General features: G+C 45.8%; 1 protein-coding gene across 1 annotated transcript in view; it reads left to right on the top strand.

The window, feature by feature from the left end:
* Nucleotides 1-17,010, top strand: part of LOC126047845 (alpha-2-macroglobulin-like protein 1) — a 31,326-nt gene extending 14,316 nt beyond the window's left edge. The window contains exons 18-37 of the mRNA XM_049822043.1: nt 1,331-1,436; nt 1,989-2,100; nt 2,195-2,420; nt 2,627-2,753; nt 2,899-3,020; nt 3,197-3,248; nt 3,568-3,651; nt 4,243-4,419; nt 5,645-5,726; nt 5,824-5,980; nt 7,855-7,929; nt 8,724-8,877; nt 10,980-11,164; nt 11,581-11,796; nt 13,042-13,163; nt 13,928-14,018; nt 14,724-14,795; nt 15,043-15,145; nt 16,322-16,363; nt 16,792-17,010. Of these exons, the coding sequence (XP_049678000.1) occupies nt 1,331-1,436; nt 1,989-2,100; nt 2,195-2,420; nt 2,627-2,753; nt 2,899-3,020; nt 3,197-3,248; nt 3,568-3,651; nt 4,243-4,419; nt 5,645-5,726; nt 5,824-5,980; nt 7,855-7,929; nt 8,724-8,877; nt 10,980-11,164; nt 11,581-11,796; nt 13,042-13,163; nt 13,928-14,018; nt 14,724-14,795; nt 15,043-15,145; nt 16,322-16,363; nt 16,792-16,817 (2,331 nt within the window). The 3' untranslated portion in view covers nt 16,818-17,010. The remainder of the gene's footprint in view (nt 1-1,330; nt 1,437-1,988; nt 2,101-2,194; nt 2,421-2,626; nt 2,754-2,898; nt 3,021-3,196; nt 3,249-3,567; nt 3,652-4,242; nt 4,420-5,644; nt 5,727-5,823; nt 5,981-7,854; nt 7,930-8,723; nt 8,878-10,979; nt 11,165-11,580; nt 11,797-13,041; nt 13,164-13,927; nt 14,019-14,723; nt 14,796-15,042; nt 15,146-16,321; nt 16,364-16,791) is intronic.
* Nucleotides 17,011-23,861: the final 6,851 nt, after the last annotated feature.

The raw sequence follows: 23,861 nt of genomic DNA, 5'->3' as shown, positions 1-23,861 counted from the left end.
CTTAGTTTAGGCTACCATAACTACAAAGTGGGAGTAGCAAGAATATGCCAATAAGACCTGAGCACCTCACCATATTTTGACCAATCACCAGTTGGCTCTTATTTTTATTTACAAACTTCTTTACTCTGTGTTTCGTTGAGTCTCTTCTTACTTCTCCTCAAAGCAGTTTTAATAAAAAGAAGGCCTTCACAAGTTGGCTTTATAGCTAACTATCAAGGCAAATGGCAAAATAAACTAGTCCACTAACAGGCACAATAGCCCGAAAAAGATTATGTTTGCTAACTGAAACCCAAGAGAACTACTTCTGACAGAATGCTGTTTAAAGAAATGTATGCAAGTAAAAGGACCTCAAAATAGGAGAAGATGATAACAACACACTGAAAACAACCCGAAATGGAGTCTGAATTGCTTAGTCTTCTCAAACTGACAGAATTCTACCTTACAAATAGAGACCTTGATTCCCCCAAAGGCATGGTACTGTGCTGTCTTCTAGGTGCTTACTCCTAGACTATGTTGGATGATAGTTATAGGAGATCCCACCGTACTTCAATTATTAGTGATCCTGTAACAGATGGCTGTCCTGTAACATATGACTAAGTCCACAGGCAGGTACAGCCTCTGCAGAAAGGGTGAGGGCCCATAATGTCCATGAAGGGTTTTGGCACTTCAGGAAAGTAGAGGAGTTCCCAGTAACTTGCAGACCATTAAATCAAAGCAAGGATTGCTCACAGGATCGAATGAGTTCTTCTGGTGTGATGATGTCTTCTTCTCAGTCCAGGCACATGAGCGTGTATTCTGTCCAATATTGTCACCTTGTGAACCACAGGCCCTGAGAGTCTGAGTCATTCAGACAAAAGCAGAATCCATAGTAAGTTGTGACCAAGTTCCCCATCAGTTTTCTAAGCCAGGACTGGCACTAACTTGTGTGAGAACGGTTGTCTGTGAACAGCCAGTCAGATCTTTCCATTCTAAAACTGTGCAGAGATTAAAAGCTTAGAATTTTTTTCTCTTAATTTTTTTTCATTGGATATATGGCGTTTGACTCTGGCTTATTGTTAGGGTCAGGCATATGAAGGACAGATCTAGTTGAAATTTACTTTTATGAGAAGTAATAATTGGCCCCAGTATTGCTCAGAAGCTAGTTTCCATGCCTCATGCACTGCCCAGAGTTTGAGCCTGTAAGTTTATGCATATGTATACAAACAAGCAGCATTTTAAAGTGTTTCAGCTACCACCAGCCCCCTTATGATACCTGCTATCATGAGACACTTTCAACATTCCTCGTTCCCTTTTATTTATCATTGATTTACTCTCTTCACTGTTTTCCCAGAAATTGCACATGAAAATATTAACCAATACTAGAATCAAGAAACCAGTTTCCTGTATGAAACCAGGCTTTGAGAAAAAGATGTATTCTGGAAAAGACAATATTGTTGGTAAGGAACAGACATGTCCATCTTCCTGGCTGAAGGGGCTCCTCCCTCCCAGTTCTGGCCAGCCTGCAGCTGAGATGCCTGACTTCCATCCTGCTGTGTTTCTTGTTTGTGTATGAGAGGAACAAAGCTTGTGTCCAGTTCAATGAACCTGATTTACAAATCACAGATAAAAGCTCAAATCTCGGTGCTTTATTGGCTGTCCCTGCGTTCTGCACTTTTCACAGAAAATGTAAGCTCTCCACCAGCACTTTCATAGATTATATAAAAGAGTGTGACTCCATTTGAGCATGCTGTCTGTCCTGGATCCAGACCAAACTTGCTAGATCTGTCAGACTAAGCCTCAGGCTAAACTCATCTGACTCTGTCTCCCTAACGCTATGTTCCCCAAAGATACACACACACTGTGTCAGATTCTCACTGAAACACTAACCCTGTCCACTCTTGTTATGTGTCACAAACCATTTACGATTTGTGTTAGATTCCATGTGAATGAAGAACTAATTTCACCTGTAGCTTCATCTGCTGTTTTCTGAGGCATCGTTCGCTTTCCAGCAGACGATCAGGTTGGCCACAGTGATTCTGCACCTCACTCTGACGACAAGAAGATGCCAAAACCACGGACACTTTTCCCAGAGACCTGGATTTGGGATTTGGTCTCTGTTGGGTTGGTAACAGCCTCTATCCGCCCTTCCCAGAGACACCCCTGGAGACTTCTGACTACTTCTGAGCAAGTTCTCCTCTTTCTCTTCCTGCTATAGGGACAACGGTCAAGTGTCTCTCCAAGTTGCTGTACCTGACACCATCACAGAATGGAATGCCAGCGCCTTCTGTGTTGCTGATATTGGCTTTGGGTTCTCACCTCTGAGTACTCTTAGGGTCTTCCAGCCTTTCTTTGTGGATCTGTCACTGCCATACTCTGTGATCCAAGGAGAGACTTTCAGCCTAAAAGCCACTGTCTTTAACTACCTCAAGGACTGTATCCAGGTGAGTATTCCCCCAATTACATGGCCTCTGTCGGAGCAAAAACTTGAGCCCAAAGGCAAGCTATGATCTTCTCAGGAGCCCCAGATACCGGCATCTGAGCCACAAAGCACAGCCTCACACTTCATGACCCATGGTATTCACTCCTTTGTGCACTGCCTGTTCCTAACACTACGCCAATGTGTGCTTGTACACCCCACCACGCTCAGGTGCGCACCACCCTCGCAGAGACTCCAGAACTAAAGGTGGACGCCTGTCCAGGCTGTCAGTTCACCAGCTGCCTCTGCGCCAACGAAGCAAAAACCTTCGTGTGGAACGTGACAGCCACCAGGCTGGGTGAGGTTAAGCAGAGGGATGTGTGGCAGCTAGCGGGAAGAGGGGTGGAATTTGCCTGTGTCTGCATGTCTGGTCCCGATGCCATGCTGGTGTATACAGCTGTCTGCTGCAAGTGCTCAGCAATGTGCCCCTGTGCTCCCTGCAGGCAAAGTGAATGTCACTGTGAGCAGCCTGGCAGAAGATTCATACGATCTGTGTGATAATAGGATCGCTGTGACACCTTTGCAAGGAGAGAGAGACACAGTGATAAAACCTCTGCTTGTGAAGGTTAGTCACACCTCAGGCTGGAGAACACCTGGGGACAGTGGATCATCCCCTGAGGCAGTTAGCAAGATGCTAAGAGGAAGTTTAGCCCCTTCTTCTTGGAAGCAGACAGGCCTGCTGAGGCACGGTGACATCCTTTCCTGCCTTCCCTATCTGAACTACACTTTCTCCATCTGCAGCCAGGAGGTGTCCTACAAGAGAAGACCCAAAACGCCTTTCTCTGTGCTGCAGGTATGGGACAAAAATCCCTGACTGCTATTGATCACGAGAGCACGATGGAAGGGACAGGGCTACTGCAAATACCCAGAGGTGGGGGGATTTGTCAGAGAGCAAGCACTGGTGGCACCATCCCTGCCTGGGAGAACAAGCGCTATAGTTTGTCTCTGTCTGTCTTCTACCAGCAAAGTTTCCTGTACTGAGGCATTCGTTTGCAAGTCTCAGCTGCTGTGACTCACTGTCACGCTGAGTGTCACCTGGGTCTCCTTGGGACGTTATACTTGCATGTGATACTTCTTCCATGGGATAAATTTCTGGGTTCTGCCTTCCTCAGATAACACCGTCTCTGAAGCGTTCTCCCTAACTCTGCCTGCAGAAGTGCTGGAGGGATCTGGCCGAGCCACTTTCTCTGTGATTGGTGAGAAAGGCTTTCCCTGCTCTTGGGTCCCCAGTGGGAAGAGCTTGCACAATGCTTTGGCCTTAATGATGCACTGACCCAATTCCTCCTGAGATAAACTGTAGGGGGGGTGATGTTGGCCTCAGGAATGTGGGTGAAGTAATCTTTTTTGATATGTATTCCTCTCATAAGGAATGATCCTGAGTGATCCCCAAGTGGCTGTAGGAGAAGACACAAAACGGGGTATTTCCTTTGATGTCTGCCACTGCCATCCACCTCTACCTAAGTGAACCAAAACCATCCTCGCAGATTTCTACCTAGTTTGCCTCTGTAATTCTTTTCCCTCCTTGATACCCACTCAGGAATGACAGCTGTCTTCACCTTTCTTCAGACGCCCTCAACCTTTGCATTCCTTCCCTCCTCCCAGAACCATGATGTCTTCCCTTTCTGTGCTGGGCTAATCTGGGAGAAATCTTAATCATCTCCATTCAGTGAGGGGCTGGCTCTTTTCCAGGATCCCAGCAGAGTTTAGAGAAGTCAGCAGTCCCTTTGTTTCATACTGCTAAAAGTGTGCACTTTTGCTTTCTCCTGCCCCTTCACCTCAAACTTAAGGGGACATCATGGGCCCAGCACTTCAAAATTTAGACCAGCTGCTAGAGATGCCCTTTGGCTGTGGTGAACAGAACATGGTTCAGTTTGCACCAAACATCTTCATACTCCAGTACTTGAATAAGACTAAACAACTGGACCCAGAAATTGAAGATAAAGCACTGAAATTCCTGAGAACAGGTAATGTTGTCCTTCTTCCTTCTGCTGCAAAACAAAGGTGCTCTAAATGAAGAGCGTGGGGCACTGGTCTGGTGGGCAGGCGCAGGGCCGGAGTGGGAGCACGGCGAGAGCTATGACAAAGTGAGGTATCACAGAGAATAAGGGAAATGTCTCATGGAAGGAAAAGCAGGACTTCTGCCTCTGCGTGTTACTGAGGTACTAAGCCTGCTTTTTTGAGAAGGGTGTGGGTAATTAATGATTTCTATCATTATGTGATGCCTGTGGTTTGTTCCCTTGGAAGTCCGAGGCAGATGGAAGTCCCTTGTGGAAACAGGGTATCAGCTGCTATTAACTGGAATAAAGAGTGGCTTTTGAGGATAGGTAGGAGTTTGGTAGCTTAGTGTTTCCCCATGTTTTAGGACACATAAGGTAGGGGCATGTCAGCTCTGTCCGGTATAATCTGAATTTAATACGGTGTCAGTGCCTGTGTCTCATTTTGCAACGTGCCTCACATTTCAACCTGCCAGTCTCCTTATCCTGCTACAGCAGATAGGATTTTACTCCCTTTCCTCCCTGCTTGCTCTCTTGTACTGCGAGTTGGGACAGCTATCTGGGAGAGGGGGGCCTACCCAAGAGAATGGCAGCAGCAGAGAGGCAAGGTGGAGAGTAAACAGTGGGGCTGTGTGAAGGGTGGAGGAAGAGAAAACGGATACGGATGGTGTTCTGCCCTCAGAACTTAAAGACATGGCCTTGTTGCTTTCTGTACGTCCCACAAAAAGTGTTTTCTTGAGTACCAACAGAGCTAGCATCAGTGCTGACAAACAAACAGGGTTTCATATTGGTCCCCTCTAGGAAAAGCCTTCCTCCTCAGTCCTACAGCTCTTTTTATTCACAGCAAGGTGCCCAAGAGGGTTCCCTGGGGCACGGGGAGAGATGAGGTGGCTGAGCATGTCGCCATTCTGCAAACCAGCAGGGCAGATAGATATTCACAGTGCTTGCACATAACAGGTCTAGTAATGTAGAGCAGCCGCATGGGGCACTTCAGCGATGCTGTGCAACTGCTTCTTGTCATGCTGATGTGTGGGATGCATGGGGAATTGTGGGGTGGTAGGTTTGCCTCAGTGTCTCTGACTGTAGGACCTGGTGAAGTCTCTTGCTGTGGAGACTTCTTCCCACAGCAGGGATACAGTTCGAGATGCTCCAGGCCCTCACACTGAGCGTCATGTCCTGGCACCCACCTTCATAGGTTACCAGCGTCAACTGCTCTACAAACATGATGATGGCTCCTACAGTGCCTTTGGGAAAGCTGACAACCAGGGCAACACATGGTGAGTGACGAGAGTTGGTACTGTCATCCCAAACCTATTGTCCTTGCTGGTTCAGCTCCTGGCTGTGACACAGGATTCCTTTGTGCTCTGCTCGCAGGCTGACAGCTTTTGTAGCCAGGTCCTTTGGACAAGCCAGCTCTCACATTTACATCAATAAGGATCATGTGCACAGCGCTCTGCTCTGGCTGCAGAAGCACCAGCTGCCCAGCGGCTGCTTCCAGAGCGTGGGGAAGCTCTTCAATAATGACTTGAAGGTATGGCTGCCAGACATGGGAGTGGGGAGCAGGAGGCATACAGTGTGGGGCACAGGGTTGCTTCCCCAGGCTTTCCACTCTGCACAGTAGCGCAAAGGAATGTCCCCATGGTCCAGCACAGCCAAGGCAGCTTCCCAGAGCAGAATGAAAAAGCATGGCCTGAAACAGCAGGCATCTCCTCTATGTGAGATTTTAAGGTCAGCTGGGCTTTCTTCATTTTCACTCTAGCCAAAAGGCACCATGGCTAATTGTGCCAAAGCACTTCAAGGGCACAGGGAGAAATATTTTTATATTTTAGTGCTTGTCTAGAATACCCTGTCTGGATTCTCCCTCTTCTCATGCCCTATGATGCACAATACTCTCCAGATATGCCTGACTATGTGCTCTAATATGGGATTATCTGAAGACACAGTTGTCTCTCCACCGCTCCAAAACTATGACTTCTCCTGGAGCTTGGCATCCCCAAAATGATCCCTGCAGTGTAGCTGGAAATGCTCCGAACTCTTGGTGAACATGCCCTAGTGTTCAGGTACCGAACAGTGTGCATGCAGTATGGCAATGCTTGGGTTCATTGTCTTTGTAAAGGTAGGAATAATCCAGACTGGTCAGATTACAAAATCACCCATATTAAATACAAGGCAGGTTTATGAAAGAAAACAGTCTGCTATTTTAGTAAAGCAAAGGGTTACACTTTTTTCCTTAAAATTTGGATGCAGTACAAAATAAAATTAGAGTGTTGTCGTGGTTTAACCCCAGCCAGCAACGAAGCACCACGCAGCCGCTCACTCACTCCCCCGCACCCAGTGGGTTGGGGAAGGAAATTGGGAAAAAAAGTAAAAATCCTGGGTTGAGATAAGAACGGTTTAATAGAACAGAAAAGAAGAAACTAATAATGATAATGATAACACTAATAAAATTACAACAGTAGTAATAAAAGGATTGGAATGTACAAATGATGCACAGGGCAATTGCTCACCACCTGCCGACCGACACCCCGCCAGTCCCCGAGCGGCGATTCCCCCCACACACACTTCCCAGTTCCTAAACTAGATGGGACGTCCCATGGTATGGAATACACTGTAGGCCAATTTGGGTCAGGTGCTCTGGTTGTGTCCTGTGCCAACTTCTCGTGCCCTGGCTGGGCATGAGAAGCTGAAAAATCCTTGACTTCAGTCTAAACACTACTGAGCAACAACTGAAATCATCAGTGTTATCAACATTCTTTGCATACTGAACTCAAAACACAGCACTGTACCAGCTACTAGGAAGACGGTTAACTCTATTCCAGCTGAAACCAGGACAAGTGTATGCTTCAAAGTTTCTGCTATTCAGTGTGAACGATGTTACTCAGCATCTCAGCCCAAATTCTCCCCCCCATTTTAGATGTAGTCTCATCTCATATCTGAGGATGCAAGCAGAACTTCCCAAGAATCAATGTTCTTTGACAGGAGAAGAGGGTCCTGCGAGCCTGTTTACCCATATTAACATGTAGCTTCTCACAGAACTGTATGTAAACTTGCATTGCTTCTTGTATGCAAATCCTGCATCATAAAAACTTTGTTCAAGTGTCCAGTTGTAGCATATTTAATAAAACAAATAGCTTAATGGTTTGCCTCATGCCTTCTATGAGAAGGCACGCCTAGGCTGTATGAACAATATGGCTTTGAGACTGCTCTCAGCACCAGACTTTCATGATATTCAATAAGTGAGCCTGGAGTGCTTTCCTTCAGTCTTCACATGTCCAAGAATGCCCAGAGGCACGCTACTGTACTCTCTTGGATACACCATCCATAGGCAGTTTCAGTGGCTATACAATGACAGGCAAGCAATGGTTGTTTTTGTCCCTTTCTGATGTTTGGCTGCGTGACTTGCAGGGTGGTGTGGATGATACGATCTCATTAACAGCCTATATCACTGCTGCCCTCATGGAGCTCCATCTGCAGAAGAATGTAAGTCGCATCTGAACTCCTTGCAGGGCTCGGGAACATGCTAGACCCTTCATTCCTCCCCGGGTCTGTGGTTTCAGGGAGTACCAAGTCTGAGCTGGTGAAAGGTTCTGTCACTTCCCACCTTTGTATACAATAAGCTCAATAGGAATTTTTTAACTTGGTAAGGAGTTCTTAATATAAATGGCCTGATTTGCAGCAAAGCAGAGCATCTGCTATTCCCAGCTGATCTCAGGGGAAACAATTGTCTCTGAAAATGGCTCAGGGCTTGCAGGGACAGGCAATAGTTTTCATTAAACTGACCAATATAGCTAAAGGAGAAAAAAAAGGACCACCTTTCAGGTATGCACCCCCCCCCCCCCCCCCCCCCCCCGCCCCCTTCAGACCTGAAATAAAAGCAGTGACCTTCAAGCCGAGTGTAGACCATTCTAGCCATGATGGGGTCATATTCCAGCCTTTCTGGTACAGTTCTGAAAACAATGTCATACCCCCTTGGGAGCCGAGACCCACAGTATGCAGGTCTGACACTTCTGAGCCAGCGCGTTACTAGACACTTCTGACAGCTGGATTCTCCAGTGTATTAACAATCCCCCGTCCCAGTAATATGTCCAGGCACATCTTTGTTTTCAGCTCACAGTGAGTGATGCTTTGTCCACTCTACTTGACATTCCATAGCCCTGAGAGAGAGGCTAGCACTGAAATACATCCCCAGTAGCTGGGATGCTTGAGGGTTGGGGATAGATTTTCAAAACAGAAGTGTTCAGAGGAAATTCACTGGGTTTGGATTCCTTTCTCAGGACACCATGCTGGATAATGCCTTACATTGCCTCAAGAATGTAACACTTGATAAGACAAGCCTTTATGTAAAGGCCTTGATGGCTTATGTCTTCACACTGAGCAAGGACATGGAGATGAGAGAGCAGCTCCTGGATATGCTAGAGAAGGAAACTGGTAGGTTGTTGCTGTATAGAAGATTTTGGGTTCTAGAGATAATGACTGTGTTTAAGGCCTGATATCTGTAGGATTTAATTGCAGTGGGTTTTGTGTCAGAAAATGATCATTTACTGAAGCTGTGAAAGTCTCTCATTTTCTCAGACCCAGGAGACAATTCGTAATCAAAAGCAGCAGAGATGATCCATGCTTAATTTGTGTGGTCAAAGCACTCACTTGAGCTGTGGCGCTCCTGTCATTCTTCAGCAATTCACATGTAGTACAAGAGATCTTGCAGAGGAAACTTGTTTCACCATGTTTATTCAGCTGCTGATCAGGGCATTTACTTGCAGAATTCAAACCTTTTGACTGCTTCCCCACTGCTGCTCTAAGCTCAAGGCCCTTGAGTGGATGCATCTTTATTGCTGTGCTGTTGAGCTTGGTTCTTCCTATTGTCTCTTTAACATGGAAAAAAATTGACTTCTATTCTGAATATGGATGCCAAGTGGGGGTTTCAAAGCACCTAAGCCCTATGGTTAAACAGTTGGTAACAGTATAACCTGATTTGGCTTAAGTTCTTCCCCGCAGCTGTTCCTCTGGCAGCATGGTGAACTACACTGGGGACTGAAAAATGACACAGAAGAAAAAAGGGAGAGGATTTTTTAGCCTGACCAGCTACCAGTGCAGCTCATTGCATAGCCACTCAAGCTGCCCAGCTGGCTTCACAGGGTGGCTAGCAGGCAAACTGGAAGGAGTGGAATTGCACACACTGAGTGCAATACTTTTTCAGAGCTGCCTCTGAGAAAGTACATATGGAACAAGTGACTGGAGCACATCCTTACTGATGTCCAGTCAGTCTGATGCTTCTAACTTACCAAGCACTTTGGAAAATGTTCCCTTAAGGCCCTAGGGCATGGAGCACTACAAACTGCCTATGGGTCAAGTGATAGTTTTCGTTGGCTCTTACTTCCACTGATAATAGTTAGCAATGACTTGGTAAGAGCAATGGAGTTGTGAGGGAAAGGTGTTGTCCTACATGTTTAAATGTGTCTGTGTTCTGCCCACTGACTCTGAGGATGTGACTGCTGCCACCATCTGTAGGTCACCTATAGCTGCATCACCAAGACACCCTCTACCACTTCATGAAAAAATTGTTCTGGTTATGTCACCTTGGAAGCAACAAATCACAAATCCCTCAGGCAAAAACCTTCCATTGTGATAAACATAAGGAAGTAATACCAGTCCATAGAGTCCCTGAGCTAAATTCTAAAGTCTTTATGCTGCTTTTATGGAAACAAGTGATTTTGTGATTCTTATTTCAAAAGTGAAGGTTTGTTCTTGAAAACTGACTTTGAATTTAAAAGCATTTCGGGTTTTCACATTTGTACCATTGCAGATGTCTACATTGGCACAATTAAGCTAAAATCTTAGCTGAATTTTGGTTAGCCCCCTACTATCACTACAGCAAAACATTCAACCAGACCTTCATGTATTCATTGCCTGTGAGCTTGGACCATAGGTGGGAGCCCAGGTCTAACTTAAATTGTCCAACATATGCGCTGCATAGTGAGGATGCCAACAAAATAAATTGGGTATTCTTGCTCCTCTGGTAGCCCAACAGCAATTCTCCCTCAAAGAGTGACCAATTCTTGCACAACAGATAAAACTGACTGGAAATGAGTCCTAGAGCTTTTCAGCACAGGGAGCCCTGTTAGATTATCCTCGGTAAATGCAGAAACAGCAAAAATACTGTAGCTTGGGGACATAGATTTGAATATACACAGAGCTGAATAAAAATAGGACTGTATGTTAAACAAAAAGCCTCTGTTCAGAGTCAATCAGTTTCTAGAGGAACTCCTTCCTAGGGAAACTAACTGGTTGAGGATTTGGGGCCTGGATCTCTGTGCTTTCAAAGGAAGAAATGGAGCCTATCATAGATAGCTGGCCCTTCAGAGTACAAGAACGACAAGAGGGATTGGCTTCTGTACTCTGAGGTGCCCCAGAAAGGCACATGTGTTTCTGATGGTGTAAACTGCCAGTCCTCGAAGGGTACCAGGGCAGGAGCAGCTGATATTCATAGGGATCTACTGTTCTTCTCTTCTACACGTTTCTCCCCGCATCAGCAGAACTCCTGACGTCACATTCCAGTAGTAAAGAATCTTCTTCTTCTATGATTGAGATGGTAGCCTACATCCTCCTGGCTCATGTCTCCACACCAGACTTTGCACTCAATGAAGCCTCAGTGAACAAGCTTGTGCACTGGCTCAGCAGACAAAGAAATGCCTTTGGTGGATTTGCTTCCACACAGGTAACAAGCTGGGGAAAGTCATGGGAGAAGGAGGGAGATACTGTGCCTGGAGTGATGTGCACATCTCTCATGTGCGTGTCGCTCTAGATCCATCTTTTGCAGACAGGCATACATGAGCCCTCCTTGGGAAGGGGAATGCCATGGGGAAACTCTTTTTCTGTGTGATGTACTTGGGATTATCCAGGGCCTGGGACTGCTAACCCCAGGGCTCAGAAGCCACCCTTTCCAGGTAACAGAAATCATCCTGCTGCCTGTGGCATAGACCCTGCCTATGCACTTAGCGGCATAGAACCCGCCTGTGTCAGAGTGTGAATCAGGACCACGAGGAGTGTGGTTCTCCCTGCAGTGCCTGACCTAGTGTGCTGGATCTTGTACTGCATGGCTCCACAGCAAAGTGACTCTCTCTCTACCTTTAGGACACAGTTGTTAGCCTGCAGGCCCTTGCTCAGTATGCAGCGCTGATTCCTCAGGAGATCAGAGATGTGAAGGTGACAGTGAAAGGCAAGGAGGCTTCTCCATTGGAGTTCCATGTGCACAGGAACAACAAGTTGGTCCTGCATCAGGTACCTCTCCTTGCAGTCCCGGGGATGTACACAGTGCAGGCGACTGGCAGTGGCTGTGTTTACGTACAGGTGAGTATATATAAGGAACAGAGCCATCAGGTTTTGCCACTGACTATTTAAGCAGGCATTGTAGCCTCAATTTACGAGTAGGATTTGGCTTTCTAGGCAGAATCATGCCAAGCTTGAAGGAGCTCAGGTATACTCTGTTGACATGGTTTTATTGCAAGCATCTATGGTATCTTCTTCTCAAAAAAATCTCAGCTTTGCTGTCCCATGCTACAGAGCCATGCCATTGTGAAGAGATCAGTAGATCTCAAGTCAGGAGTGATGACATACAGAACAGTACCTGCTTCTGTATCGAATGTTGCTGATGTCACTGCTTCAGGGGCTGAGCAATGTGTATCTTCTTTCATAATATTCTTTGGGTGGTTATCACATGCAGGGATGAGGAGTGATGTAGAACCAAGGTCTTCTTATCCCAGTACACCAACAGAACTGGTCCATCAGGAGAATACATCTTATTTTTCTGGCAGCTTTGATAGTGGTCTGCTTATGAGCTATTCATGCAGCAAAGAACTGAAGTCACTCCCTGTGGAAACCACCCTCACTGGGTCACTTCTGTTCAACCACCTCTTATGATGCTCACAGAGACTCTGCAAGCAGTGTCTAGACAAGAGGACACAACAATTATTTATTGTTAATGCATGTAGGAGGTAACTAGGACTCGTACTACTTGGCTATGCTTGAATATAGTCAATAAGCATAAGATATCTGATGAGTACCTGCTGGCCAGGCAGTCAGTCATCAGGCAGGTGGAGGAAGATTGGTGTATGCTGCTCTTTGGAGGAGTGTGATCACTCCTCTTGCTGAGCTGTCTTCTGATTCTTTGCTCGTTCTTTCTTTCTTAAGGGTTTTATACTTGCTTTGTCAGTATTTTTCCTCTTGAGACTTAGAACTACTAACTATTACCATGTCAACAGTCAACAGTTACACTTCTTTCTCCTTGTGGGAGGGGTTTTAGCTAATGTACTTTCTCATGCCTTAACAATATTTTTTTTCAGTAAGGCTGAGACAATGTTGTACTGAGTGAAGCCTTGGATCACAGACAGCTGAGCCTCAGTGCTGAGGGTTACATCTGGCAGATGTATCTGATGCCAAGTGCTAAACAGCACATGTCTGAATAGAAAGCACAACTGGGGACAACTGTGTTAGCCACTGGTTACTGATTTGTTAAAAGCTAGTGGCACAGGTAGTCCTTTATCTCATACAGGGAAGCTTCAGGGCACTTCAAAGAGATGTTTTCTCCCCCACCAGACCACTTTGTACTATAACACCCCACCACCAAAAAGAGAAGAGGTCTTTGTCCTGGATGTGGAAACAGTACCAAGAGAATGTGATGGTGTCAGGAAACAGCTTGACATCCATGTGTCTGTCAGGTATGAGATCCCTTGGGGCTCTTTCTTCAGTGGAAAGAAGTAGGAGCCCCAGTAGTATGACCAGAACCCCATAAAAACCTCCTGTCTCTGGAGACAAAGACACAGCGGAAGACTCTCTTCTTATCCATAGATTACGATGAGATGATGAACTGAGAGTTAAGGCCTGGAGAAGCATGGGAATGCACTGGCAGTGGCTTGCAGAACCACAGCAACTATCTCAGTCAGCATGGAGCAGCTCAGCAGCCCCCAGAGCACTAGCAGCTGACGTGGCAGCGTTCCCAAGAGCCAGAGCTCACCCCTTGGGGAACACTTGGCAGCCTGGGCTGAACCAGCCCTGAGATGCATTCTCCTGCAGCATGAACCTCTGCTGGAACCAGACAGCAGAAACTCCAGTCCCTATCCATATTTCACTTGCCTGCATCTGTCTAGGATGACTGTCTTGGTCCATATTCTCCATGCCCTACTGTCCTGAAAGACAACACTGCCAACATTGCTGTTCTCAACCTGTAACATCAAAGATCCCTTCCACTTCTTGGAGAGGGCAGCATGAAGATTAACCATAACACATTTGCTGCACAATCTGTCTCCATATTGAGCAAGTAGATGGGGGCGATTTTTTGTCCTTTTCTCCCATCAGTTAGACATGCTGCTGAGCTTTCACATCACTGTAGGGCAAGTCAGAGCTTGGAAGTGTTCATTAGTATCTCCTAGAAATGCTGTGATGCCTTCGACATCTAATGTGCTTCTCTCCTGCCTTTTTTCAGTTATGTAGGGGAACGTGAGACCAGTAACATGGCCCTGGTGGAGGTGGAGATGCTGTCAGGGTTCATTCCTGTGAAGAGATCTGTGAAAGTGGTAAGACTTTTTCCTCTGGCCTTCCCTGAAGATATGAAAATCTATTTTCCAGATGTAGCTCAGCCAGAAATACCCAAACATCTAAGAACTGCTGGAGAATGGTAGTTACTTATCTTGCCACAAATTAACTAAACAAAGCTATATATAGCTTATATATATATATGTATAGTGGGCTCTTTCACAAGGCAATTTTCCACTTGCAGAATGGATTGTGCAGTTTTTCGTGTTCAGTAGTGAGGATCACATATGCAGCGAGAGGCTAGAGAGGAGCTGAAAAGCACCTAGTTAGAATCATCTGGGGTGCACTGAGACCCTTTGTTGTTGCCAGTACCATTTGTAGAGATGCTCCATAAAGTGGTGTTGAATCCCATGGAGTTGTTCAATGACATACTCCAGTGTTCCAGGAGATAGCCAGGAAGATTCATCATAGCCTCCTACTAACCACCTTTCCCGTTGCTACAAGTGCTGAAAGTAGGAAGGCGGCTTAAGGACACTTGTTCCAAATCTGAGAAAATCTTTTCTAAGGCTTTGTGCACTCCCAACAATCTCAATGCCATTACAACTGGGGAACACAGGCCTTATCCTGACTAGGCTAAGTGCTTTAGTCAGCAGTGGTTCACTGACAAATATCAAACTTGGTGTGAGACAACAGGGGAGGCCAATGAGTTGATGCTAACCAAGCTCATCTCTTGTCTTCCTATACAGCTGGAGAAGATACCCCTGGTCAAAAAGACAGAGATGATGGAACCAGACAAAGTCACAATCTACTTGGAAGAGGTAAGATGAAAACGACAGGGAACTGCCCATTCAAGTACTAGCAACTGCAGTACTTTGCATTGGGACCCTCAGAGATCAGAAATACAAAGCTCTAGGCTGGTCAAGCAGGCTAAAATTTTGGCAAAAGAGGGTGGAAGAACCTGGAAAGATAGAGAAAGGCATGTCTGATGTAGAGGGAATGAAGTTGGTATGTAGGTGACTTTGGGATGGCCAGTGCATTTCTGCTCACTTCTATTCTTCTCTCCAGTTGGGTAAGACTTCTCTGAAGCTTAACATCTCAGTGCAACAAGATGTTGCAGTGCAGAACCTGAAAGCGGCAACAGTGTATGTCTACGACTACTATAAGCCTGGTGAGATTTCACTGACATAGGCAAAGAATAACTATTATACACCCCCCTTATTCCCTTATCTCCCTTATTCCCTCATCTCCCTTATTCCAGTGCACTTCCTCCTGCAACTCCAAGCTTGGGTTTCCTCTGTACAAAACTTCCAGATTCAAGTAGCAAAATCACTTGCTTTTCTGTTCTTGAGATGAGACTGCCTGGCACTATGATTATGTTGTGGTGTGTATGTGTTCAAAATGACTGTGTTTTTTTACTTCCTCTAGCTTTAAGCTTCATCTCTGTGGAAAGAAAGCTTCTCTGTCAATTTACCATGCCTTCTCCAGCTCCTTAGCTCTCTTGAAAATACATAGGCATTTATTTAAAATCAGTGTTACATACTGCCACCCTGATCCACCAGAAGGCAGAATTTAGTTCTATGCTTTTCACGTATAGTGTAATAATCTTACCATCCATTGGGTGATGCCATGTCTCAGAGGATAATAGGAAGATAACTTTTTATCCTTTAAAGCTCTAAATGAACTATCAGCACACAGAAGAGAGATCCTGGAGTCACTCTGAGTCTCTCTGATTATTCCGTGCTCAGTATGAGCCAAAACAGCAGATGGAACATTAAGAATTATTTTTGAAAAAGAATTTGAGAACAAAATGGAAAAACTACCACTGGAGATCTAGAAAGCAGCACCACAGGCCTACATGTTGTATACTGAATTCCATTCTTGTTTCCCCTTCCACACCATGTCAGGAAGAGGAGGAGACTTCTTAATCCAACCTTTACAGAGCTAAATATGGTCACCTAATATGCTTTTTCTTTGCTATTCCATCTTGTACAAAAAATTTTGTGCTTAGTACCTACAAATTGTTATCTGACATGAAAATACTAATTATCAGTAAAAAAGCAAGGCTATCAGGACACACTACTGAGAGGTTCTCTGTTTACAAAAATGTCCTTGCATTAGAAGGTATCACAATGTATAAGAAGGTCTTTTACAGCTGTATGTGAGAAAGGCTGGGGAGACAGACCGTTGGTCTGACCCACTGTAGACATTCTTCTGTTCCTGCACTCACAGTCTGAAGAGTAAAAAAATTAAGGTAGTGGAATGGTTGTGTTAAAGAGAAAGAAGCTTGGCATTACCCTACCATGCAGTTCTGCTGCTCACCACCCTTCCTCTTTTGTTTCTACAGATGACCGCGCAGCAAGAGAATATGGTTTCCCTTACAGTTCAGGTTAATGTTAACAGGCTTCCGAGGTGGGAACATCTGATAGAGAGCAGAGGACTGGTGGTAAGCAAGCAAAGCAACCCACCTCTGCTCTGTATTTAATTCCATCATGTGCTGTAGAGACTTCTTCAACTGCAGGTTGAATTGGAATCTACTGCACTAGTTGTGGGCACAGTTTCTACCCCAGGTATAATCTCAATGCAGACCAAGGCTTGAGCATACCATGGAAGGTTAAAAGGATCTATTTTTATTCCATTTCTATGCACTCCTTACATGTGCAGTCCTCGCAGCATCCCAAATCTGAATGCAACTGGAAATGCCTATGTCAATGACAAAAAGATGTTGCAACTCAGCCCCTAAGATCTCTTAGTCCTTAGATAGCTTCCTAAAAATTAATCAGGCACTTTGCCTTTTCTTGCTCTTTCTTTCCACAGATGTCTTGAAGAAGGGTTCCTATTAGAATGCCCTGGATTTGCAACCAATAATCTGAGTTTTCTGCTTCGATAAGGAAAACTTCATTGCTCTGGCTTTCCTCTTCCCTGCTGTGTTGGATGCAGCCTATTTCCTTTGATCTCTACCCTATGTTTCTATGTGAAACCTGGCTTGATACACAGTAGTGTGGGATCAAGTGAAATAAAGTATGTGGAACCTGGAAAGAAGTCAGTGACTTGACAATTGTGAAGTCTGCAGGGATTTTAATGCCTGAAAAAGAGAGAAACTTTACTCAGGTCATGGTTACATACTTTGCTTTTGGTACCATAGTGGCTTAAATCTTCCTCTTCTCCCTGAGTCTCATCCCTGGTCTACCTTCTCAATTGACTAGGTTCTAGTTTTATAGAGCTGATTACCAAGGGAGAAGTTACCAGAGCAGTCATGCTGTAAATATGAAGCAAGGCTATGCAGTCAACAAACCCAGGACTAACAGAGAAAAAGTGAACAAGGTGGGCTGTGTATTTGGGAGGTGATGATGCTTCTAAAGAGAAAGTACCTAGGAGAGAAAAAAAGGGGGGAAAAGGAAGATAAAGTGAAACAAATCCTGTGACCACAGTTGTTCGGGGGATCCTGTGTAGCAGCCCTTTGCCTGATCAACAGAACTTGCAAGAGGACAGTAAATCTATTTTTATTCTGACCATTCAGAGCAATCTGTCCATAAAGTGGGCGGAGCCAGCCCTTCCTCCCTTACTCATCTTTGTTCTTGGGGCTGTCCAGTAGGGACAGGAAAAAAGGAAAATAAAAAAAGTCTCACAGCAGTGCCTAGCAAGCATTTAGGGGAAGTAGAAAACCTGAGAAACCAAGTGATTCTGTGGACAACTGATACAAAAAGAGGGCAGGGCTGAGTTCAAGCAAGCAAAACTATGAAGGAACTGGAAGGGGCCTCTCAGGAGCGTTCCCCTAGCACTGCCCCTTCCCAAGACAGCGTGGGAGATGATAGGTACTGGTCGGTGGTGCTCTGCCAATGGACAGGAAAGGACAAGGGAGCAAAGCGGACCCTAGAATCTCCCAGTTGCCTTCCTGGCAAGTTTCTTCCTCTGGGTATTTGGGCTGGACTGAAGTAGCTTCAGGAGTAAGGTCCTCTAATCTGGTTGAACTTCAGATAGGAAGGTTATAAATAAAAATTGAAGGCTGTAACACAGCGTCCTCAGTGTGCCCATGAGCCAGGCTCTCCTGCCTCCAAACGGACATGTGTCAAGGGTCTGTAATTTTACAGTTTATATCATCAGATGGCCATGATATTATATCTAAATAGAGACAGGCCCACCAAGACTCCTCTCCTTCTGATGATAGGAAGTCTTGCCACCTTGTACCTGTGTGGGGTACGTAAGCAAGGAAATTAAGCATGTGGAATGTGAATACAAACAGATGTTTCCTGGCTGTGGTTTCAAATCAGATTGATGTTGTTCAGCTGCATATGAGAGGGGCTGAGGAAGCTGGCAAAGCAGAGGGTTGAAAAAGAGCTGCTGTGTGGCGAGCTTCCTTAAGATAGGAGTGTACAGCAGAAGTCAGTGAGGTTTTCACCTCTTGGAGCAAACATTAGGGAATGCAGTAAGTGGCTAGTCTGTGCTGGGTGGGCAATCTGACACTTGCTCAGTTCTGCTGACTGTAGAAAGGTGCTCCTCATCCTTGGTGACATTCATAGGAAACACCTTCCAGTGCAAGAAAGGAACCTTTGTTAGGTATAAGCAAAGGTGGGGTATGAATAGCTGGCAGATGGCCAGGAGACTTCTTCCCGTCACCTCACCACAGCTGCTGTGTGGGTCTTGGTGGTCTGGAGGCAATTGGGAAATTTCCTGCAAAGATTTGAAGCTTCAGCCTGCAAAAAAGAAGGTCCTGAAGAGCATAGTACAGGAGGCAGCTAACAGGCAATCTGGTAACTAGCATCTCAGATAGCAAGGGATTTTTCTGCAGATAAAAGCTCTTAAAAGGAGTGGGAATTAGGGCCCTTAAAAGGAGGAGGACTGTAAGCACACAAGATGGCCCCAAATGGATCCTGACCTTGTTAGGGCGCTATTATAAAAAATAAATGGCATACTTAAAATCTCTGCATGAAGAAGATAGTTTGTACATCGAACATGTAGGGATCCACTGAAGCATTGATAAATCATAAAAGTTTGATGTGTATGGCTTATTTGGGCCTTTGTGGTTATCTGCCACTACTGTGCAAATAGGACTGAAAGACTACACTGCTTCTAGTGGGTGCAGAAGAGATCAGTTTCCTAGGCTTTCACAGAGCCTCTGCAATGGTCGTATGGAAAACTGAAAGGAGCCCTCATCCACAGAGAAGTCAGGACACAGGACAAATGAGTCGTCTATTGTCACTCAGTCGCAAATTCTCCTGGAAGCTTGGACCCATGCCTTCTCTCCTGACTCATGCATATTAGTGTATGCTCAACTAACATGCTCCAGTTTGGAGAAAGAGCAATAGTTTGTGAATCTGCCTTCCTTATTTCTCTGACTTTTTGCCCCCCAAACAGGAAAGAAATACAAAACTGCAGAGCTGTAGTTTGGAATTGCAAAGCTTGTTACTGGGGACTGTTGACAATATACAAAGTCTAAGGTTTATTCCAAGGTTTTTTTTCTCCATTTTGAGGTAAACAGTGACCTAGATTTTTCTCATGTAGCTGAAGGACAGTAAGACTTTTAAAATAGCTACTACTGAGAACCATGTGAGGTTCCATGGATCCATCTCCTGATCTGTACTGTCTCTGTGCAGGGTAAGCATAACTGCAGACTCACATGTGATGGCTTGCTAATAGGTTAGTTTTCTACCAAGCTCAAACAGCTAAATCAAGGTGTTTGTACCAACCCACAGTTAAATCCAAGACATGCAATAGATGAATAAGTAATTTTAAAAGCGTGCTTGGATTTCTCTTGTTAATGTGGTTTGTTTCAAGTTAAGGGTAGGGGCCCTGGAATGTGGCTTACCTTTGACATTCAAAGAGGCTTCTTTCCCTAGAAAAGTCTAAAACTTGTGACTTCTTGTGTTGTACAGTTTGCCGCAGGGTAGGCTTATTCCCACATTCTCTTTTATGTTGATAAGCAATGTAGTTGATACTGTCTTGGTGGCCAGGCCCAGTAACATTTGGAAGTAGACAGATATGAATCAGCTTTTGCATGTTGACCTGGTTTTCTTTTCATATGCAGGTCACACCTTAAAGGTGGTGGTGAGGAGAAGGGTGCCTTCAGGGTACTGCAGGTAACTGACCCCTGGTGCTGGCTCTTCAGACACAGACAAAGCATTCTCATCTTCCCTTTATGTGTTCCAATTTCCCACTCCCTGCAGGGAGCAGAAAGGTGGTTTGGCAGGCACTGACCTGTTTTTCTGAGGGATGGGAAACAAAGATGAGCAGACCCGTGGTTGCAGCCTCTCTACTTTCTCAGCTTGCAAACTTGCAGAAGCCTTGTCCTGGTAGGAAGCGCAGATCCACACTAGGATCAGCCATGCAGGAAACAACGTGTAGGGCAGGAGTATGGGAGAGGTGGTGGTATATAAAGACTTGTCTGAAATGCAGGGCTGGAGAGGTCAGAGGAAGACTTAGAAACTAGCAGAGTCAGATGAGCTTTTGCTCAGAGACAGGACAGAATGGCAATTAGGCCCTGGCGTTGCTATGATCATCTCCTGTCCAGCTTCTTCCTTCTGGAGATGGTGATGGGCCAGACCGGCCAGGGCTAGCAGGAGGCTGCTGAAGAGATCCAGTGATGCGGTGAGGCTGTGGATGGGTTCGTGTCTACGTGTGGGAAGGTGGGGGTACCATAAGCAGAGATCTGGGCAGCCTGTAAGAAGTACATTGCAGTAACTGCAGTGGAGACTTATCCCACTTGTATGTCCCAGTAAACTGGGAATAATGTCAACCTCTTCTCTGAGCAGAAAGACATCCCAGGCTTGCAGGTCAGTCCGAATCAGATTTCTGGCTCCCCTTGCACCTCCATGGTCTAGATCAAAGGATTAGCTCTTGGCAGCTGGGGCTGAATACATTACAAGCTGCCATGTTCTCTGACAGTATGTATGAAAACTCCAGTCTTCCCCACCACAAGACAAAGGGTTTCCTTCTGACATACCTGAAGGTGATGGTCTCACCTCCAGACTGAAGTGAGTAAATGAGTGTGGGAGAGGGAAAGGTGGCAAATGCACATACCTAGGCTAGATGTCTGTTTGTATGCTTGCACTATATGAATCTGTGCGGCACAGTATGCAGACTCATCCTTATGCTGTTTACTCACCTGCGTATGAGGTTCATTGGCTACCCGATGAATTAGAAAAAACTGTGAACTCAGAAGGTGCACTTTTCCTGCAGGGCCACTGAGTGTCACCATTGCTCCGTGACTTGCTCTGCAAGATGCCATTTCTCCAGCAAAACTCCTTTGCTAAAATGGGTTGGGAGGGGCAGGGAAGTCATTGGAATGAAAATGGGCTGCTTCCTGCTGAGAAGCCCAGAGCTGGGAAGATCTGCACCTAAAATGCAAGCAAGTGATGCTGCCTACGAAAGGAATCCTGGCTTATATTCAGACATAGCGCTTGACAGGTTTCCAGCCAGACCCTATAAGCCAGTCTCACAAATTGTAGCATGAGCCTGGGTGACGACAATTATGGGATGGAACAAGTGCTTCATCAGGAGACGCTAAAAGGGCCGGGATTCCACCATTTGGTAAGCAGAATGAGCAGAATTTGGTGAGCAGATGAGGGACTGAGATTTACAAAAATAATGAAGGTGGTGCATAATAAAGTGAATGGAAAACTGTTCTTCAGCAAATCTTTCCATGGCAGACTGGGGGCATGTGACAAAACTAGCTGGTAATCAAAACAAACAAAAAAAGGTACTTTACACTACAAGAACCTACTGCTACAGGAGTTACAGGAACCAATAATATCAGCAGGTTCAAAAAGCTCATAGACAAACTAATGGAAAACCAGTCTAAACCCAAAGGGAACAGGTTGTGATGTCTCCTCCACCTTCCCTACTACCATGCTTGGATGTGGGAGTAGAACAAGGGGAATGGACTGCAGATATTGGCCAGGTGCACCTGCTTTCCCTGAGAAGTATTAAGGGCAGCTGAATCTGGTGGACTGAAAGATCCTGAGGCTTCTTCCTTCCGATAGAGATGGGTAGGAATTTCTTACTTCTCTTTCACATCCCACCAGCAGCAGGGTGGTGCACAAGTTCGCAATAGACACGCACACACAGGTTAATGCTGAGGGGAGACAGTACCTCAAAGACACCCATATAAACACAGAGCGTCAGTAGCCCGATCCTTTTCCTAAGGACCAGCACTCAGAGAAACGTGTCTTCATGGGTCTCTTGGGATTCTGCCCCCCCCCCCCCCCCCCAGATCTTTCATCCTACTCGCTGGCTAGGAAGGGCTAAGTTTGTTACTGGATCACGCACACATGCACACAACAGAAAGCACAATCACACAAGGAAATAATTCAAATAAATTATTATGAATATAGTACAGACACTGGTGATCAGGTGCAAAACTTGTTGAGACAAACATATTGATTGCATTTGACCAGCTTAGTTTATCCCCCTCTTCTCTCCATTTTCCCATGCTTGTTCATCTATGATCCACCTTGATTCCTCCATTTCCCTGCCTGTGATTCCTACCCCAAACATACCTGTGTGGTCTTGTAAATCCTCTAATTCTCTTTATCGATTCCAACATCTTCCCCGCCCCGACCCCCCTCCCGCCAAGCACCCCCCAGTAAATCCTAAAGCCTCTTTATTGCAGTAGTTCCCCTTCGTTTGCATAGATTCCAGAGAGTTTCCTCCCTTGAATCCACTTCAGTGGGTTTTGCAACAGGGACAAATGGCTTAGTCGTTCCTCCAGTCCTTGGGGGTTTTAGGAGTGGTTGATTCACAGGGATTACTTTGACTGGGTTCCCTGCCTTGTCATTGTTCCTTTGATCACTATCTGGCCTTTTATTTTGAATAGCCTTAAATATCTCCTATAGCTTTTTTTTTTTTTTTTCTGTTAAGAGAATCAGCCAGACAGTTTTTTTTTAATTAATCTGAATTAAAAAAGAACCCCCAGCATTTAGGGCAGGTTAACAGCCCAAACGCCCTCCTGTACGGTGTGTTCTGCTGTTTTTCAGGCAGCAGCAAATGTCATTCTGTGATTCCAAGTCAAGGGGACTGGATCTCCTGTGAATTGACAGTCCAGCACTTTCATTACTGAGCCAGATGCAATGTTCTGGCTACGGGAAGCTCAAACATGTCATTTGGAGGAGCATGTACGATGCTTATAGCCTCAGCAGTGCTTGAGCTTCTGCACCTTGTACATGCAGATGGAGCACGATTCATTTCTGCTCGTTTTTTGCTTTTTCCCACCCCTCCTTGGTGCATAAGCCATCGTCCTCAAAGGAAACTCACCAGCTCTCATCAAGACGAGCCACTGGTCTGACCCGACCGGGCATGTCTCGTTATCTTAGAAACAGTCATGCTGACTACAACACTATTGTTTAAAACGAGTAAGTTTACCCTCTTATGACTACTCTTGCCCTAAGCCAGGCAACTGACAGAACAACTGAAGTTCTTTGAAAGTAATCAGGGGAAGCAAGGCCCATGTGCCTGCACAGCGCAGCTTCTCAAAGCTGCCAGCGAGCTCTGGCACCGTGGTTTCTCTCCCTGGTTTATGCAGGTTTCCCCTGTGCACCCCTACATGCGCCCTACGTGACCTGGGCAGAAAACCTCCCAGTCACCGTTATTACCGCTGCGTCCTGTTTGTTTGTCAAACCTTGTTCCAGGCACCAAGACAAACATTTTACGACCTACAGGAAAACTACTGGTGTTTAACGAGGTGAACCTGTCTCCGGAAGGGCCGATCGTGACGCGTGTCCCGGCACAGAGGACATCCGCTCTGGATGGCGAAGCGCGCTCTGCGCCTGCCGCGCAGCCAGGCTGCGGTGCCGGTCAAGACCTTGACGCCTTGGTCCCCTTCCCCGGCGGGGGGGGGGGGGGGGGGGGGGGGGAGGGAAGGCCGCGGCCGATGTACTGAGCCCCCCTTCCCC

Source organism: Accipiter gentilis, chromosome 18, assembly GCF_929443795.1.
Source record: "Accipiter gentilis chromosome 18, bAccGen1.1, whole genome shotgun sequence".
In the NCBI taxonomy this organism is placed as follows: Eukaryota; Metazoa; Chordata; class Aves; order Accipitriformes; family Accipitridae; genus Astur; species Astur gentilis.
This window is presented reverse-complemented; position numbering and strand designations above follow the sequence as displayed.